General features: G+C 46.3%; 1 protein-coding gene across 1 annotated transcript in view; it reads left to right on the plus strand.

Moving 5' to 3' along the window:
• LOC137562535 (very-long-chain 3-oxoacyl-CoA reductase-B-like) overlaps positions 1–20,550 on the plus strand; it is a 72,908-nt gene that overhangs the window by 18,664 nt on the left and 33,694 nt on the right. Inside the window, exons 2-3 of the mRNA XM_068273965.1 lie at positions 15,970–16,016; positions 16,094–16,169. Of these exons, the coding sequence (XP_068130066.1) occupies positions 15,970–16,016; positions 16,094–16,169 (123 nt within the window). The remainder of the gene's footprint in view (positions 1–15,969; positions 16,017–16,093; positions 16,170–20,550) is intronic.

Raw genomic sequence — 20,550 nt, forward strand, 5'->3', positions numbered from 1 at the left:
AGGAATCGCTGCCAGGCTCCACAAGGTTCACCCAGTGCGCGGTAAGGGAGATGTATCGACCCTGGCCGAACGCACTCGTCCAGGTGTCAGTGGTGAGGTGAACCTTGCAGGCAACGGCATTCTTCAAGCTTCGGGTTATTTAGCTGACCACGTGCTCATGCAACTCAGGCACTGCAGAGCGCGCAAAGTGGTAGCGGCTGGGAACCACGTAACGTGGGATGGCCACTGACATCATGCCCTTGAAGCTGTTTGTCTCCACCACTCGATATGGCAGCATTTCGCAGGCCAGAAGCTTGGCTATGCTGGCTGGCTGTTACTGCCACGGCCCGGGGGTCATTTGCTGGCAATTGCCTCTTGTGCTCAAACATCTCAGAGACAGACAACTCAACCGTAGCGCTGCACACCGAAGGGCTGTTGGTTGTTGTGTTTGATGAACACTGGGAGACCTCAAGAGCACTAGTCCGGAAAGTGACAGTGTCAGCATCGTCTGATGTTTGTGAATGTTGTGAACCACGCAATGGCTGGGCTACTGCTGCTGCTGAGGCGGGTCTGGTGGTGAGTCTGGTGAACCCAAGGGAGGCAGTGTTGCTGGTGGTACCCTGTCCTGCCGCGTTTGCCCACAGAGTGGGATGTTTGGATAGAATGTGGCGGCTCATGCTGGTGGTGGAGAGGTTGTTAATACTTTTCCCCCTGCTCAGGCGGGTCTTGTACACCTTGCAAATCGCCATGGTAACATCCTCAGTGCAGTCTTCAAAGAAAGCCCAGACTTTAACTGGCTGAGGACTCGGACCTCGTGCGTGATGTGCTGGTGCTGCTTAACCCACTGCTGGACGCTTGAGAGGTCATCCAAGTAATTATCTGGTCCTGTTCTTTTGGATCTGTGAGGGTTGTTGTCCTGGACAACATGGGCAGTATTGAGTGGGTTTTCTTGGGTGCTCCCCTGTGGCCTGTACGTGAACCGTCAGGGGAAACACCTCTTCCCTTGCCCCTCCCTCTTTCACCGGATTTCTTCCTCATTTCACTTATCCTTAAAGTACACGCTGACTGGCAGCAGTACAGTGGCAGTACAGAAATGCTATACAGTGGTGGGTGAGCGGTGTACCACTATTGTCAGCAGTGACACAGAGCACAATGCTATACAGTGGCGGGTGAGCGGTGTACTACTGTTCCCAGCAGACACAGAGTGGAAGTAAACACAATGCTATATAGTGTGGCTGAGCCGTGTACACAGAGTGGCATTAAACACAATGCTATATAGTCTGCTATATAGTCACCCCGAACAGGGTGATGTTCTGCAGAACCCGAACAGTGGCAAACACTGTTCGCCCAACACTACTGGGAGGGAACGCAGATTTTAGTACCTAAACACACGATACAACATGTTTTCCGGGGTCGGACTCTGAGGCACATACAGATGGTCCCGATCATCATCCTCATCATACAACTCTTCTCCTGAGTCTGACCCACCCACCACCTCTGCCACCCCAACATCCCCAGACACAGACCCCTCATCGTCCTCAACATTAACTTGGGATGCTGGCCTGAGCCAGACCTCCTCCTCCACATCAGGCCCCATCATCTCCTCAATGGCAGCCCTCATTAATCGCTCTGGCGACGGACTGATGGACACAACGTTCTCCTCCGGGGAGGGCTGCTGCTGACCACTGGCTGCTGGGGTGGATGTTATAGCTTGCGTGGGGCGTTGGCTGTTGCTGTTGTTGGGAGTGCTGCTCACAGCGGAGGTCTCTGGGGAACTCATGTTGAGCTCATATAGTGGTTGACGGTGAGTGGAGTATTACTGATCCCAGCAATATACACACTGACTGGCAGAGTACGCAATGCTATATAGTGTGGCTGAGCGGTGTACACAGAGTGGCAGTAAACACAATGCTATATAGTCTGGCTGAGCGAGCGGTGTACTACTGTTCCCAGCAGAATCAGAGTGGCAGTAAACAATGGTATATAGTCTGGCTGAGCGGTGTACACAGAGTGTCAGTAAACAATGGTATATAGTCTGGCTGAGCGAGCGGTGTACTACTGTTCCCAGCAGAATCAGAGTGGCAGTAAACAATGGTATATAGTCTGGCTGAGCGGTGTACACAGAGTGTCAGTAAACAATGGTATATAGTCTGGCTGAGCGGTGTACACACAATGCTATATAGTGTCAGTAAACAATGGTATATAGTCTGGCTGAGCGAGCGGTGTACTACTGTTCCCAGCAGAATCAGAGTGGCAGTAAACAATGGTATATAGTCTGGCTGAGCGGTGTACACAGAGTGTCAGTAAACAATGGTATATAGTCTGGCTGAGCGGTGTACACACAATGCTATATAGTCTGCTATATAGTGTCAGTAAACAATGGTATATAGTCTGGCTGAGCGAGCGGTGTACTACTGTTCCCAGCAGAATCAGAGTGGCAGTAAACAATGGTATATAGTCTGGCTGAGCGGTGTACACAGAGTGTCAGTAAACAATGGTATATAGTCTGGCTGAGCGGTGTACACACAATGCTATATAGTCTGCTATATAGTGTCAGTAAACAATGGTATATAGTCTGGCTGAGCGAGCGGTGTACTACTGTTCCCAGCAGAATCAGAGTGGCAGTAAACAATGGTATATAGTCTGGCTGAGCGGTGTACACAGAGTGTCAGTAAACAATGGTATATAGTCTGGCTGAGCGGTGTACACACAATGCTATATAGTCTGCTATATAGTGTCAGTAAACAATGGTATATAGTCTGGCTGAGCGAGCGGTGTACTACTGTTCCCAGCAGAATCAGAGTGGCAGTAAACAATGGTATATAGTCTGGCTGAGCGGTGTACACACAATGCTATATAGTCTGCTATATAGTGTCAGTAAACAATGCTATATAGTGTGGCTGAACGAGCGGTGCACTACTGTTCCCAGCAGACACAGAACAGTACACAGAATGCTATATAGTGTGGCTGAACGAGCGGTGTACTACTGTTCCCAGCAGACACAGAACAGTACACAGAATGCTATATAGTGTGGCTGAACGAGCGGTGTACCACTGTTCCCAGCAGACACAGAACAGTACACAGAATGCTATATAGTGTGGCTGAACGAGCGGTGTACTACTGTTCCCAGCAGACACAGAACAGTACACAGAATGCTATATAGTGTGGCTGAACGAGCGGTGTACTACTGTTCCCAGCAGACACAGAACAGTACACAGAATGCTATATAGTGTGGCTGAACGAGCGGTGTACTACTGTTCCCAGCAGACACAGAACAGTACACAGAATGCTATATAGTGTGGCTGAACGAGCGGTGTACTACTGTTCCCAGCAGACACAGAACAGTACACAGAATGCTATATAGTGTGGCTGAACGAGCGGTGTACCACTGTTCCCAGCAGACACAGAACAGTACACAGAATGCTATATAGTGTGGCTGAACGAGCGGTGTATTACTGTTCCCAGCAGTGACACACAATGACTGGGGGGGACCCTGGCTAGCGTGGCTGGAGCGCGAACTACCCTGCCTGCCTACCCAAAGCTAAACCCACAGACAAATGGCGGAGATATGACGTGGTTCGGGTATTTATTTACCCGAACCACGTGACAGTTCGGCCAATCAGAGCGCGTTCGGGTCCGAACCACGTGACCCGTTCGGCCAATCACAGCGCTAGCCGAACGTTCGGGGAACGTTCGGCCATGCGCTCTTAGTTCGGCCATATGGCCGAACGGTTTGGCCGAGCACCGTCAGGTGTTCGGCCGAACTCGAACATCACCCGAACAGGGTGATGTTCTGCAGAACCCGAACAGTGGCGAACACTGTTCGCCCAACACTACCCCCCAGCAGGACATCCCCCTAGTGGGGAAAAAAGGGGGTAAGTCTGATCGCCCTGGCTAAAACCTGATCTGTGCTGCGGGCTGGAGAGCCTACGCAGCACAGATCAGCCAGAAAGCCACTGGTCGGCAAGTGGTTAATGGGGAGGGTGCAGCTGCATTGGGGGAGAAGATGGCTAAACGGTTGGAGGAGATTTTAAACTAGGATCTGGGGGGAGGCGGGAGGATAAAGTCTCAATACAGTGGTGTGAAAAACTATTTGCCTCCCTCCTGATTTCTTATTCTTTTGCATGTTTGTCACACTTAAATGTTTCTGCTCATCAAAAACCGTTAACTATTAGTCAAAGATAACATAATTGAACACAAAATGCAGTTTTAAATGATGGTTTTTATTATTTAGTGAGAAAAAAAACTCAAAACCTACATGGAGCTGTGTGAAAAAGAAATTGCCCCCTGAACCTAATAACTGGTTGGGCCACCCTTAGCAGCAATAACTGCAATCAAGCATTTGTGATAACTTGCAACAAGTCTTTTACAGCGCTCTGGAGGAATTTTGGCCCACTCATCTTTGCAGAATTGTTGTAATTCAGCTTTATTTGAGGGTTTTCTAGCATGAACTGCCTTTTTAAGGTCATGCCACAACATCTCAATAGGATTCAGGTCAGGACTTTGACTAGGCCACTCCAAAGTCTTTATTTTGTTTTTCTTCAGCCATTCAGAGGTGGATTTGCTGGTGTGTTTTGGGCCATTGTCCTGCTGCAGCACCCAAGATCGCTTCAGCTTGAGTTGACGAACAGATGGCCGGACATTCTCCTTCAGGATTTTTTGGTAGACAGTAGAATTCATGGTTCCATCTATCACAGCAAGCCTTCCAGGTCCTGAAGCAGCAAAACAACCCCAGACCATCACACTACCACCACCATATTTTACTGTTGGTATGATGTTCTTTTGCTGAAATGTTGTGTTACTTCTACGCCAGATGTAACGGGACACGCACCTTCCAAAAAGTTCAACTTTTGGCTCGTCGGTCCATAAGGTATTTTCCCAAAAGTCTTGGCAATCATTGAGATGTTTTTTTTAGCAAAATTGAGATGAGCTTTAATGTTCTTTTTGCTTTAAAGTGGTTTGCGCCTTGGATATCTGCCATGCAGGCCGCTTTTGCCCAGTCTCTTTCTTATGGTGAAGTCGTGAACACTGACCTTAATTGAGGCAAGTGAGGCCTGCAGTTCTTTAGATGTTGTCCTGGGATCTTTTGTGGCCTCTTAGATGAGTTTTCTCTGCGCTCTTGGGGTAATATTGGTTGGCCGGCCACTCCTGGGAAGGTTCATCACTGTTCTATGTTTTTGCCATTTGTGGATAATGGCTCTCACTGTGGTTTGCTGGAGTTCCAAAGCTTTAGCAATGGCTTTATAACCCTTACCAGACTGATAGATCTCAATTACAGTACTTTTGTTCTCATTTGTTCCTGGATTTCTTTGGATCTTGGCATGATGTCTAGCTTTTGAGGTGCTTTTGGTCTACTTCTCTGTGTCAGATAGCTCCTATTTAGGTGATTTCTTGATTGAAACAGGTGTGGCAGTAATCAGGCCTGGGGGTGACTACAGAAATTGAACTCAGGTGTGATAAACCACAGTTAAGTTATTTTTTAACAAGGGGGGCAATCACTTTTTCACACAGGGCCATGTAGATTTGGAGTTTTTTTTCTCACTAAATAATAAAAACCATCATTTAAAACTGCATTTTGTGTTCAATTATGTTATCTTTGACTAATAGTTAACGGTTTTTGATGAGCAGAAACATTTAAGTGTGACAAACATGCAAAAGAATAAGAAATCAGGAAGGAGGCAAATAGTTTTTCACACCACTGTATGTAGACAAGATAAGGTAAAAATACAGTGGGAACCTAACATTATGGGGGGTGGGGACAGTATAAAGATTAAGGAGGTTGGTAAAACTTCAAGTAGCCCATTTCATGTAAACAAAATTGGTAAATGTGGTGGTAAAAATATAAAGTGCATGGTAACCAATGCTCAGAGCCTTGCAAATAAAATAGACGAACTAGAGTTCATTCTGAATTACAAAGGCTATGACATTGTGGGAATAACCGAGACATGGATGGATGAAAGCCATGACTGGATAGCTAATTTAACCACTTAAGGACCAGGGGTGATTTCGCTGATCTGTGCAGCGTGGGCTCTACAGCCCACAGCACAGATCAGCAAGGAGGCTGGGCGATCCGACTTACCCCCTTTTTTCCCCATTAGGGGGATGTCCTGCTGGGGGGGTCTGATCGCCACCGGCTCCGTTCGTTCGGCGGGGGGGGCTCCTCAAAGCCCCCCTCCGCAGCGAATTTCCTCCTCCGTCCCCTTCCGTCTCTCCCCTTCCTCCTATGGGCAAGGCAGGACGGAGATCCGTCCTGCGCCGCCTAGAATCAATGCCGGCGAATCAGAATGCGGCGATCCCCGGCCAATCAGAGGCCGGGGATCGCCGATCTACGTCACGGCGCTGCTGCGCAGCAGCGCCGTGTGATGTAAACAGCGGGGATTTCTTCCCCGCATGTTTACATTATGCGTGCGAGCCGCGATCGACGGCTCGCACACTGTTCACGGAAGCAGTCTCCATGAACTAGCATGGAAAGGCCGCTCGATCGAGCGGCCATTTCCATGCTATACCACTAACGACCCGCCGACGCCTATGGGCGTTAGGCGGTCGTTAAGTGGGTAAAAGGATACAATGTGTTTAGAAGGGATAGAACAGGGGAAAAAGGTGGAGGGGTTTGTCTCTTTGTTAGGGCCCGTTTCCACTGTTGTGACGCGATTTCGCCGGCATTCCGACGCTTGTAAAAAACGCATGCGGATGTTTCCGCAGGTTAACCATGACACTGCCAGAGCAAAATAACATTGAAAAGGGTGCGAAATCGCGGGTAAAAACGCATGTAACAAACGCATGCGTTTTTACTATTAAATACATTAGCGGCGATTCGCACGGATTCCCGACGCAGGCGAATTCTGTGGGTCCCGTCGTGCAGATTTGGCCCGCCGCCAAATCGCTCCCGCACGCCGCACATGTGGAAACAGCCCCGGCCACTTCAGTGTAACAAGCGAATCCGCATCTCGTCGACGCATGCGGATTCGCTATGGTGGAAACGAGCCCTTAAGAATTCTTTTACAGCTGTCCTCAACAATGAGATGGAAGAAGATTGCGAAGATGTGGAGTCCGTTTGGGTAAATATTCATGGTGGAAATAAAAGTTGCCAATTGCTTGTTGGGGTATGCTACAGGCCACCTCTTATTAATGAAGCTGCAGAACTGCGATTACTACAGCAGATTGAAAAAGCTGCAGGTAAAAATGAGGTCATAATTATGGGCGACTTCAACTTTCCAGACATTGGCTTCAATTCATCAAAGGGTGTTCGATAACAAAACCCCAGTCCTTAAAATACCGCATTCGGTATTTTACACTTCACTGTGCTAATTCATCAATATTTTCCCATGTGTGGTAGAGGTTCGTTAAGTTACCGAAGTACTACGGCCAGGGCCGCCATCAGAAATTTTGGGGCCCCTCACAAATCATCAGTCCGGGCCCCCCCCCCCAAACTGAGAAATGTGCGTAGCCATTACATGTTGGCAGAGCTAGTTGGAGGCTTGCTGTCCACAAATTAATCACGAATAACCACGGTGGATACTCGTGATTCAAGTTAGCTCTAATTGCCTAATTGCCACAGCTGAGCGGCTAGATGCGGCGGGGTTAATTACCCAGAAAGCCGCTCTCCGCCCAGCGTTTCAACGAGGTGCAAGTTTCCGAATGGACGCGTTGCAAGCCTCGATATCGAGCACTTCCTCCTTCAAGCCGGAAGGAGGAAGTGCTCCATCATTTTTTTAGAACCTCCCAGTTTTATTTTCTGTTTAAAAAAACTAAAAAAGTAGGTTTAATGCTATTGTCTCATATGGTAATGATTCAGCTTTTCCCATAGTCTCGCAGTTAGCAATCATGTGACCCCCAACAAGACAAATTCAGCAATCATGAGGCCCCCAACAAGACAAATTCAGCAATCATGAGGCCCCCAACAAGATAAATTCAGCAATCGTGAGACCCCCAACAAGACAAATTCAGCAATCATGAGGCCCCCAACAAATCATGAGGTCCCCAACAAATCATGAGGCCCCCAACAAGACAAATTCAGCAATCTTGAGGCAATGAGGCTCCCAACAAATCATGAGGCCCCCAACAAGTAAAAATTCAATCATTAGGCCCCCAACAAGACAAATTCAGCAGACATGAGGCACATAAATAGACAGCATTTCACATAAATAGGCATAATGCCCCCTTATTATGGTAGACACCTCTCACCTGGATTCTGACAGGGACCCCCAGGTTAGGTAGTGAGTGACATGGAGCCCTTTTAGGTAGTGAGTGAGTGACAGGGAGCCCCTTTAGGGAGTGAGTGAGTGACAGGGAGCCCCTTTAGCTAGTGAGCGAGTGACAGGGAGCCCCTTTAGGGAGTGAGTGAGTGACAGGGAGCCCCTTTAGGGAGTGAGTGAGTGACAGGGAGCCCCTTTAGGGAGTGAGTGAGTGACAGGGAGCCCCTTTAGCTAGTGAGTGAGTGACAGGGAGGCCCTTTAGGGAGTGAGTGAGTGAGTGACAGGGAGCCCCTTTAGGGAGTGAGTGAGTGACAGGGAGCCCCTTCAGCTAGTGAGTGAGTGACAGGGAGCCCCTTTAGCTAGTGAGTGAGTGACAGGGAGCCCCTTTAGGGAGTGAGTGAGTGTGACAGGGGGCCCATTTAGCTAGTGAGTAACAGGGAGCCCCTTTAGCTAGTGAGTGAGTGACAGGGAGGCCCTTTAGCTAGTGAGTGAGTGACAGGGAGGCCCTTTAGCTAGTGAGTGAGTGACAGGGAGCCCCTTTAGCTAGTGAGTGAGTGACAGGGAGGCCCTTTAGCTAGTTAGTGAGTGACAGGGAGCCCCTTTAGCTAGTGAGTGAGTGACAGGGAGCCCCTTTAGCTAGTGAGTGAGTGACAGGGAGCCCTTTTAGCTAGTGAGTGAGTGACAGGGAGCCCTTTTAGCTAGTGAGTGAGTGACAGGGAGGCCCTTTAGCTAGTGAGTGAGTGACAGGGAGGCCCTTTAGCTAGTGAGTGAGTGACAGGGAGCCCCTTTAGCTAGTGAGTGAGTGACAGGGAGCCCCTTTAGCTAGTGAGTGAGTGACAGGGAGGCCCTTTAGCTAGTGAGTGAGTGACAGGGAGCCCCTTTAGCTAGTGAGTGAGTGACAGGGAGGCCCCTTTTAGCTAGTGAGTGAGTGACAGGGAGCCCTTTTAGCTAGTGAGTGAGTGACAGGGAGGCCCTTTAGCTAGTGAGTGAGTGACAGGGAGCCCCTTTAGCTAGTGAGTGAGTGACAGGGAGGCCCCTTTTAGCTAGTGAGTGAGTGACAGGGAGCCCTTTTAGCTAGTGAGTGAGTGACAGGGAGCCCCTTTAGCTAGTGAGTGAGTGACAGGGAGGCCCTTTAGCTAGTGAGTGAGTGACAGGGAGGCCCTTTAGCGAGTGAGTGAGTGACAGGGAGCCCCTTTAGCTAGTGAGTGAGTGACAGGGAGGCCCTTTAGCTAGTGAGTGAGTGACAGGGAGGCCCTTTAGCTAGTGAGTGAGTGACAGGGAGGCCCTTTAGCGAGTGAGTGAGTGAGTGACAGGGAGCCCCTTTAGCTAGTGAGTGAGTGACAGGGAGCCCCTTTAGCGAGTGAGTGAGTGACAGGGAGCCCCTTTAGCTAGTGAGTGAGTGACAGGGAGCCCCTTTAGCTAGTGAGTGAGTGACAGGGAGGCCCTTTAGGGAGTGAGTGAGTGACAGGGAGCCCCTTTAGCTAGTGAGTGAGTGACAGGGAGGCCCTTTAGCTAGTGAGTGAGTGACAGGGAGGCCCTTTAGCTAGGGAGTGAGTGACAGGGAGGCCCTTTAGCTAGGGAGTGAGTGACAGGGAGGCCCCCCCCAGCCGCCACCGCTGCTTCCCCTACCTTGCCAGGCTGCCAGCAGCATCAGACCTCAAGATCAGCGGCGACCCGACCAGTAAGAGCGGGCGCTGGACGCACCCGCTCTATATGCGGAAGTGACGTCACTTCCGCATATCAGTGCGGGCGCTGGGTCCTAGCGCCCGCACTATTGTCGCCGCCTGATCGGGGTCTGACGCGGCTAGAGGGATGGAGGGAGCAGCGGCCAGGGGAGGTTGAGCGGCGGTCGGGCGGCACCCGCTAGGGCCGCGGCGGGGATGGGGCCCCCCTGCAGGCCCGGGCCCGTGACGGCAGTCACGGATGTCCCCCCCTGATGGCGGGCCTGACTACGGCTTCAGTTCATCAAAGGCTGTTAGATAACAGCAGAGTGGTGCAGAGCAGCTTGGAATGTCTCTGTGTTGTTACAAGCTGATTACAATAGAAGGCATCCAGACATCCCTTTACATGTAAACGTGTTATATTTACTGTTACTTATACTGCCTCTGCTGCTCTGAATCTGTCCATCAGTCTTTCTTAACATTTTACTTATTTGCCACAACGTAGATAAACTTCCTGGAGACATTACAAATGCCATGCTTGGTGATTTCACCACTTGCATCTTTGCATATTCAAACAGGGACTCAAAGGGTTACACCACCGAAGGGAATCTGGGGATATCTTTTGTCCCGTTCTCTCTGCTCACTGCCTGGGGGGTCTGGAAGCTTGTGTGGAGAAGCCTGTGTGACCTATCAGCGGCACTTGCAGGAGAACAGGGGCTGTTTCTATTGGCTGCCTGCTCCTGTTAATCATGAAAACATTCACACAGAAGGCTTTGGAAGCCTGTAACGACAGGGGAGAGCTGGAGGTAAACACTGAATGTGCTAGCGAATGTGGTAACCTTGATGAATTAACATTTACTGACATTTGCTGACATGTGTTGAGCACAAGTCAGTAATTTATCTCATTGCTCTGTCATTTAAGCTTCTCATTCGGTAACAGCTTTGATGAATTAACATTTTCTTAAGTGCTCCGTTAACTTAGCTGTTTTCAGCATTACCGAATGCGGTAATGCTTGATGAATTGAAGCCATTGACTGGGGTATTGAGGCTACCCATTCTGGTAAAAGCAGCAGATTTCTGGCAGCACTACAGGACAATTACTTGAATCAAATGGTAACGGAACTAACTAGGGGGAATGCGTTACTGGATCTGATCATTTCTAATAGACCAAATTTCTAATTTCCCAAATGTTCAAGAACATTTGGGAAATAGTGATCACAACATGATCACAACATGATAACGTTTGATCTGATAGGCTACAGGGCACCACTAAAACTATGAATTTTAGAAAAGCAAAGTTCAATCAAATTAGGCAGGCACTAAGTTTGGTGCACTGGGATAATGTACTACAAGGGGAGGACACTGAAGGGAAATGGCAAGCTTTTAAAGAGAACCAGAGATGAAGCACCCTCTTGTATTTTACCTTATAAATCAGTGGGAACATGACAGTAAACACCTAATCTGCCCTTTGTTTCATTGTTCTCTGTGTAATCTGACTGTTATCACGTCTGATAAGAATCCCCGACTGAGAAGTCAGGCTGCTCCGTCTAGCTTTGCTACAGAAAGATTATAGCTAAGTCTGTATTCTGTGGTGTTATTTCAAGCCCAAGCCTGCCCCCTTGTGGCTTTGCTATAATGACTCAGCTATAATCATTCCCAGCAAAGCCAGATTTAATTGCTCAGTCTGGGATTCTTGTGACTGCTGATAACAGACACTTTTAGCAGTGAGGAGGAAACAGAGAGCATGGTAAGTGTTTTCTCTAATGTTCTTACTGATATACATGGTAAAATACACAAGGGTGCTTCGTCTCTGGTTCCCTTTAAACTTATTCTCAATCAATATTGTAGTATGTATATCCCATATGGAAACAAAATGTCTAGGAATAAAAAAAGGCCTCTATGGATGAATAGAAAGGTTAGGGATAAAATGAAGAGGAAAAAGAATGCCTATAAGGTCCTAAAACAGGAGGGGACCGAGGCTGCACTAAGCAATTATAAGGAGTGCAATAAAAATTGTAAAAAAGAAATTAGGCTGGCAAAGATCGAAGCTGAAAATCAAATCGCTAGGGATATCAAATCTAACCCAAAAAAGTTTTACAAGTACATCAACTCTAAAAAAAGAAAGGTTGACTGTATAGGACTCCTAAAGGATGAGGGTGAGAACTCAATGGTGGATGACCAAGGTAAGGCAGAGTTATTAAATGCTTTCTTTGCTTCTGTCTTCACAAAAAAAACAGCACTGTTGAAAATTACAGAGGCGGAAGAGTCTCAATCTTCTAACTGTAATATTAAATACTTAATGCAGGAAGAAGTGAAGGCAAGACTAAATAAATTAAAAATAGACAAGGCACCTGGCCCTGATGGCATGCATCCTCGGGTCCTAAGGGAATTAAGTTCAGTTATAGATAAACCCATTTATCTTATCTTTTGTGACTCTCTTTCAACTGGCAGAGTCCCAGCGGATTGGCGTACAGCCCACGTTTTCCCATTATTTAAGAAGGGCAAAAAATCAGATCCAGGAAATTATAGACCTGTAAGGTTAACATCAGTTGTATGCAAACTATTTGAGGGGTTACTAAGAGATACTATACATGACTTCATAGTAGAAAATAATCTTATTTCTCAGCATCAACATGGGTTTACTAAAGACAGGTCCTGTTTGACTAACATGCTCAGCTTTTATGAGGTAGTGAATGCTAATATGGATATTGGGAATGCTGTAGATGTGATATACTTGGACTTTGCAAAGGCCTTCGACACTATTCCCCACAAAAGTCTGGTGCAAAAGTTGAGGATGCAAGGACTGGGGAAGAGTCTGTGTGCATGGATAGGGAACTGGCTAATGGACAGAAAACAAAGAGTTGTGGTCAATGGATCATACTCAAAATGGGAGACTGTTAGCAGTGGGGTCCCACAGGGGTCTGTACTGGGTCCTGTGCTCTTCAATTTATTTATTAATGACCTAGTAGATGCAGTAGTGAGCAATGATGCTATTTTTGCAGATGATACAAAATTGTGCAGAATCATCAACTCTCAGGAAGATAGTGTCATATTGCAACAGGATCTGGATAGGATGGCTATATGGGCACATACATGGCAGATGAAATTCAATGTTGAAAAATGTAAAGTCATGCATTTTGGTCGTACCAATGGTCTAGCACCATACAAAATAAATGGGATACAGTTGGGGACATCAAACTTGGAGAAGGACTTAGGAGTACTCATCGACAACAAGTTAAATAATCGTACTCAATGCCAAGCTGCTGCAGCTAAAGCTAACAAAATTTTGGGATGCATTAAAAGGGAAATAAAAACTCGAGATGCTAGCATAATATTGCCCCTGTTTAACTCTCTAGTAATGCCACATCTGGAATATGGAATTCAGTAATGGGCACCACATTACAAAAAAAGATATTGCAGTTTTAGAGCAGGTGCAGAGACGAGCAACAAAATTGATACGTGGGATGGAAGGTCTCGCTTACCAAGAAAGGTTAGATAAACTGGGTTTATTTAGTCTAGAGAAAAGACGCCTTAGAGGAGATCTAATTAACATGTATAAATACATCAGAGGGCAATATAATAGCTTGGCGGATGAGCTTTTTGTCCCTAGGCCTTCTCAAAGGACTAGAGGACATGTTCTGCGCATGGAGGAAAAATGTTTTAGCCATTTATTTAGGAAAGGGTTCTTTACAGTAAGAGTGATTAAGATGTGGAATGCATTGCCACAGGAAGTCGCTATGGCAAACTCTATACCTGCATTTAAAGGGGGCTTAGATGCTTTCCTTGCGTTGAAAGACATCCATGGCTACAATTACTAGGTAATGCCTAATGATGTTGATCCAGGGATTTTATCTGATTGCCATCTGGAGTCGGGAAGGAAATTTTCCCTTTTGGGGCTAATTGGACCATGCCTTGTAAGGGTTTTTTGCCTTCCTCTTGATCAACAGGGATATGTGAGGGAGCAGGCTGGAGTTGTACTTTGTACTGGTTGAACTCGATGGACATATGTCTTTTTTCAACCAAAATAACTATGTAACTATGTAACTATGTACTTCTTATTTGTCTATGTGTAATGATACTACCTGATCCGCGCGACCGCGATCTCCCTGACTCTTCCGGCTTGCGCTCCACAGACTCCTCTTCCGCCGGGCGTGTGCGTTCCAAGCGGCGCACGAACAGTGCATGCTCGGCCTATGCTAGCCGGCGGCGTGCATTCCGGAGCTGATGTCACTCTGCCTTTTTAAGCCTTCAGGAGACGCCGTGCCTGTCATGATATAGCAGCTAGTTATGATGTTGGGATAATACAGAAGCCATATTTTTTCATTTTTCTGTCTGCTGTGTACTACTTCAGATGTGTATGTCAATGAAAACTACATTTGCATTCAGTTCCCCTGGAAGCTGCTAATTACAGCCATGGGGCGAAGGATAGTCTGTGTCTGCATGGCTTTGAACTCTGTGTATATGCAGACAGCCCATTATCTCAATATACAAATCTGGACCGACTGAGTCTGGGAGCTTCAAAGGCTAACAGGAAACTCTGGAATTTACATATGACAGCCTGCTGGAATGTTGAAGGAAGGAAGCCTTACTCAAATTGTCACCTGGAGTAGGGAAGTCCCTTTGATGTGTGTTAAGATACAATTTTACCTGTGGTCTGAATATTGGGCTGGAAGCGTTTGAGTGTTTGAAGTCGGCAAAGATCAAAAGTGGGACAGGAAAAACCTTTGAAGTTGCGTGTCACAGCCAGAGAGAATATGACAGGCTTCTGGATCTGGACATTTGAGTGGCCCCGGGCCACAAATTTTGCTATAAAACATCAGCTAGGATAGTCACAACTGGTAGTTCTTTGGCGATAGCAACACGCTAGGACTATCCTGGTTCCTGACCAGAACTGCGTTCTCCTCGCAAACAACGCTCAGATCTATATGCTGGTAACGTTTATTCCCATTTATTTTATGCAAACTGCCTTGTGTATCTTTGTAACTTTTATCCTTTGTAATTTTTACTTTTTTTTTGTAAATCTTTTGTATATATTATTTTCTGCATTGTTCCAATTTTTTCTGGAATATTAAATCTTTATTTAATAAGTTTGACTTCTGCTGTACTAAGCTAACGCTCATAGCCTAGAAAGAGTCTGCAGTGTACCTTGCGTTACAAGTTTCGTGCCTGATTGTGCCATGCTACTGTACGATTGTACTGTGTGTGTGTGTGCGTGGCGTTCCCGTATTCGGCCTAAAGCGCAAAGAGGACCCAAATACGAAAATGCGGACTGTGTACAGATCACTGAACAGCAGAGTGAGAATCGTGGAAATGTCTAGCAGCAGCTAGTGGTGGCAGTGAGAAGTGCTTTGAGGGGCGACAACCTTGTTGTAGCTTGAATAAGGCTGCCTCCCTCTCGATCTGGTCAAACCCGCAGTCGGGAACCGTATCTGCAGGCTTGCCGCGGGGCTGGTTCCTGACAGGCACGATTATTGCGAAAGCTAGGCTTGCTAGACGTAGAGCTTGTCTCCTTGTGCTCAGCATTATTATTACTCTGATTTTCTGTGTACCGACCTGATTACGTTCTTTGGCTACCCGATTGCCTAATCCTCGAATCTGTATAGTTACTCTGTGTACTGATCTGATTTACGTTCCTGACTATCCGACTGTCTAATCCTCTAACCTGTATTGATCTCCTGTGTACTGACCCGATTTACACTCCTGACTATCCAATTGCCTGATCCTCTGAGCCGGTATAGATATCCTGTGTACCGACTTGATTTGCACTCCCGACTACCCGATTGCCTGATCCTCCAACCTAATTGTTACTCTGTGTATGACCTGATCTGTGTCCTGCTCACTCGACTGTTGATACTTACCGTACATCTGCCAGGGTCAGTGCCTATTCAGTAAGAAATCCTTGGGCAAGACTTCCTAACACTGCAGAGTGGCCTCTTGAGTAAGCTCCTTAGTGGCTGCAGCTCTTGAGCGCTTTGAGTGCGGCAGGAGAAAAGTGCTATACAAATGTTAGGATTATTAGGAAGATTAACAGATCTTTCTCTGATCAGATTCGGTGGTTGCTGCTCATGGGCTTCCGGAACGTACTCTAAACCTAAGTCTTCAGAATAATAAACCTTCTCTTGTCTTCCCTTTAGTGGTCACAGGAGCGACAGATGGAATAGGAAAATCCTACGCCCATGAGGTAAGTGTACACAACCGGCATGAGCTATACCTCTGACCTCCCTTCACCCCATAACACATGTACTCTCTCTTCCACAGCTGGCCAAGAGGGGATTCAACGTCGTCATCCTCAGTCGGACTTTGGAAAAGCTTCAGAAAGTTGCAGAGGAGATCGGTAAGGATTTAAGACTTAATGTATTAAAGAAAACAAAAGTTTGCTTGCTTAAAACAGAAAGTATTTGCGGTAATTCAGGTTAGAGTGAGCTTCGGGATGTCTCCCACAATGCATCATTGCTGAATATATGCAAATTAACCACTTCAGCCTACAGCGTTGTTCAGCTTATGCATCCGAGCAACTTTCACCTCCCATTCATTCGCCAATAACTTTATAACTACTTATCACAATTAATTGATCTATATCTTGTTTTTACCGCCACTAATTAGGCTTTCTTTGGGTGGTACCTTTTGCTAAGAATTATTTTTTTCTAAATCCATTTTAACAGGAAGATTAAGAAAGAAATGGAAAAAAAATCATTATTTCTTAGATTTTGACCATTATAGTTTGAAATTTATACATGCTACCGTAATTAAAACTCATGCATTTTATTTGCCCATTTGTCCTGGTTATTACACCGTTTAAATGATGTCCATATCACAATTTATGGCGCCGATATTTTATTTAGAAATAAAGGTGCATTTTTTAAATTTAGGTCCATCACTACTTACAAGCCTATAATTTAAAAATACTCTCTTGACATGCATATTTAAAAAGTTCAGACCCTTAGGTAACTATTTATGTTGTTTTTTTGTTGTTGTTTTTTAATTGTAATTTTTTTTATTTTGTTTTAATGAAAAAATTTATTTGGGTAATTTTGGGTGTGGGAGGTAAACCGCTAATTTTAAATGTAATATAATGTAATTATTTAATAAAACATGTATGTGGGTGTAGTTCATTATTTGGCCACAGTCAATAAGTCCTGGAAGCGAACGATCTTGCTTCCAGGAACCCAGAAAGAGGATGGGGAAAAAAAATGTTTCGCAGAAAGACCGCGGCCTCTGATAAGAGACCTTCGGTTTTTCTGCGGGGGACTTAGATCGATGAATGGGAAGTATATTCCCATTCATTGATCAGGGGGCTAACGGCAGGCAGCGGGAGCGAGCGCAATCGCGCGCCTCAGGCAGCAGGAGCAGCACAGTCTATCTGGATGGATAGATCCATCCAGATAGACTTAAGTGGTTAACCAAGTCCTACTCCATAGAGCCAAAATAATCCATGCCATGCACTGATGAGGATCAACCAATCCGAAACAGTCTGTATGCATGTTGGATTATTCTGGCTCTGTACAAATTAACAAGCTGACACATCATTGCATTCCAGCGGTTCTGGAGGTGTGTTTAGCTTCTAAGGGTACAATGGTTAATTTGCATATATTCAGCAGTGATGCACTGGGAGACATCTCAAGCTCACTCCAACCTGAGTTATCGCAAATTCTTTCTGTTTTAAGAAGGCAAACTTTTGTTTTCCTTGCATTTTAGTAAGGGGGCTTTTGGACCATTGTATCCCCTCACACACTCCAATGAGTTCTGGGTCACCATGAGCTTGCTGGGTAGTCTGTACTAATGTATTAAAGACAAACGTAAAAAAAATAAATAAAGTTTTCCTCCTCTGAGCCACACATCTTTTTTTCTTTTGAATGTGTTAAAAAAAAAAAGTGTTGAGGGACATTGAAGAGACTCTGAAGCGAGTCTTAAAGCATGTTATTACTGTATAGCTAGTGCTAAACCGTCGCATCCCCGTGGCTAAACGAGGGGTTTATACCCCCCAAATCCCCCCTGCAAAATCCACAACTTTCTTGGTCGTGGATTTTGCTGCTGGGGCAGGCAGAGCTCCCCCTCCCCACACCGTCCCCCCCCCCCCCCCCCCCGTGTGGTTCCCCTGATGAAAATAATTGTAACGCAGCAATGTTTCACCATAAGATAACAGTAATGCGGCAATCTTTCACCAGCAAATAATCATAACGCAGCATTGATTCACTTAAAATAATCGTAATGCAACAATGATTCACCAGAAAATAATTATAACGCAGCAATGATTCACCATACAATAATCGTAATGTGGGCAGCATTCACAATAAAATAATCGGAATGCGGCCAGCGTTCACCAGAAAATAATTGTAATGCGCCCAGCGTTCACCAGAAAATAATCGGAATGTGGCCAGTGTTCACCAGAAAATAATCGGAATGTGGCCAACATTCACCAGAAAATAATTGGAATGTGGCCAGTGTTCACCAGAAAATAATCGGAATGTGGCCAACATTCACCAGAAAATAATCGGAATGTGGCCAGAGTTCACCAGAAAATAATCGGAATGTGGCCAGCATTCACCAGAAAATAATCGGAATGTGGCCAACATTCACCAGAAAATAATCGGAATGTGGCCAACATTCACCAGAAAATAATCAGAATGTGGCCAGCATTCACCAGAAAATAATCGGAATGTGGCCAACATTCACCAGAAAATAATCGGAATGTGGCCAGCATTCACCAGAAAATAATCGTAATGTGGCCAGTGTTCACCAGAAAATAATCGGAATGTGGCCAGCATTCACCAGAAAATAATCGGAATGTGGCCAGCATTCACCAGAAAATAATCGGAATGTGGCCAGCATTCACCAGAAAATAATCGGAATGTGGCCAGCATTCATCAGAAAATAATCGGAATGTGGCCAGCATTCACCAGAAAATAATCGGAATGTGGCCAGCATTCACCAGAAAATAATCGTAATGTGGCCAGTGTTCACCAGAAAATAATTATAATGTGAGCAGCGTTCACCAGAAAATAATCGTAATGTGGCCAGCGTTCACCAGAAAATAATTGTAATGTGAGCAGCGTTCACCAGAAAATAATCGTAATGTGGCCAGTGTTCACCAGAAAATAATCCTAATGTCACCAGCGTTCACCAGAAAATAATCAAAATGTCGCCAGCGTTCACCAGAAAATAATCGTAATGTGGCCAACGTTCACCAGGAAATAGTCGTAATGTGGCCAGCGTTCACCAGAAAATAATCGTAATGTGGCCGGCGTTCCCCAGGAAATAATCGTAATGTGGCCAGCGTTCCCCAGGAAATAATCGTAATGTGGCCAGTGTTCACCAGGAAATAATCGTAATGTGGCCAGCGTTCACCAGAAAATAACCGTAATGTGGCCAGCGTTCACCAGAAAATAATCGTAATGTGGCCAGCATTCACCAGGAAATAATTGTAATGTGGCCAGCGTTCACCAGGAAATAATCGTAATGTGGCCAGCGTTCACCAGAAAATAATCGTAATGTGGCCAGCGTTCACCAGGAAATAATTGTAATGTGGCCAGCGTTCACCGGGAAATAATCGTAATGTGTAAATTATATATGCTCAGCGCAGAGTCCAAAAACAAAAGACGAGTCTTCAACAAAGGATAAAAGCAGGTAAATCTCCACCACAATAAATATTGGGGTCACGGCACAGCTCTGCAATCATGAATACCCAAAAAAGGAAAGAGGCTTACCAGCTGGTGACAACCCACATTATAAGGTTGTATCAACGATTTGGTAGGACATCAGGAAGCAACAGTCTGTCCAGGACCCACCAATTCAGCAATGGTTCCTCTCACGAATGGATATCAGTAAACATCATAAAAAACAAACAAAAGGCAACTCTAAGTGTAAACCGTTTAATATAGAGTTTTCATAGTAAAAACAGCTTAAAAATAGCATAAAAACAAAACTTACATACGGGGCCCATGCAATGGGAACCCCGAGAAACTTGCACGCGTGTATGGGTCAGCAGTAAAGGACAGTATGAAGGTGCCGCCTATCTCCTTCCCTAATCGTAATGTGGCCAGCGTTTACCAGAAAATAATCGTAATGTGGCCAGCGTTCACCAGAAAATAACCGTAATGTGGTCAGCGTTCACCGGAAAATAATCGTAATGTGGCCAGCATTCACCGGAAAAGGCGGCCGGCGTGGCAGTACGGCGCATGCGCGCTTTAATCGCGCATGTGCAGTACTGCCACGCCGGCCGCCGTGATGACGCGAGGCGGCCGGCGTGTGATGTCATCCGCGTCATACGCGGAAGGAGCAGCCCGACACTCAGCCGAGTGTCGCCCGGGCTGCGGCCTGTCAGCCATTCCGGATCGGGGAGTAGGAGAGGAGCCAGGACGCCGTCGTGGGACCTCCCGACCAGCACTGGGCTGGAGAAAGCCCCAGGTGAGTACAACTTTCATTTTTTTTATGAGCTCGGAGTCCCTTTAACCACAGGGGTCGCACAGTCTGGAGGGGAAAGGTATGCACTTTCCCCGTGGCGGCACCTCTCCCCCACCCGGCGCTCCAGGCCACTGTCTGTCCTTGCCTGGTGGCTGGGACACCTCTGGCTGGAGGTAAATACCAAACACTGTTGTTTGATTTACCGAATGCTTTAATCTTTGCAAATTGCAATTTCTGAACATTTCTTGAGGTATTTACTGCACAAGCCGCTAATTTACCTCACTAGTCGGTAATTTTGTTTAGTGAATTGGCAT

This window comes from Hyperolius riggenbachi, chromosome 3 (genome assembly GCF_040937935.1).
Source record: "Hyperolius riggenbachi isolate aHypRig1 chromosome 3, aHypRig1.pri, whole genome shotgun sequence".
In the NCBI taxonomy this organism is placed as follows: domain Eukaryota; kingdom Metazoa; phylum Chordata; class Amphibia; order Anura; family Hyperoliidae; genus Hyperolius; species Hyperolius riggenbachi.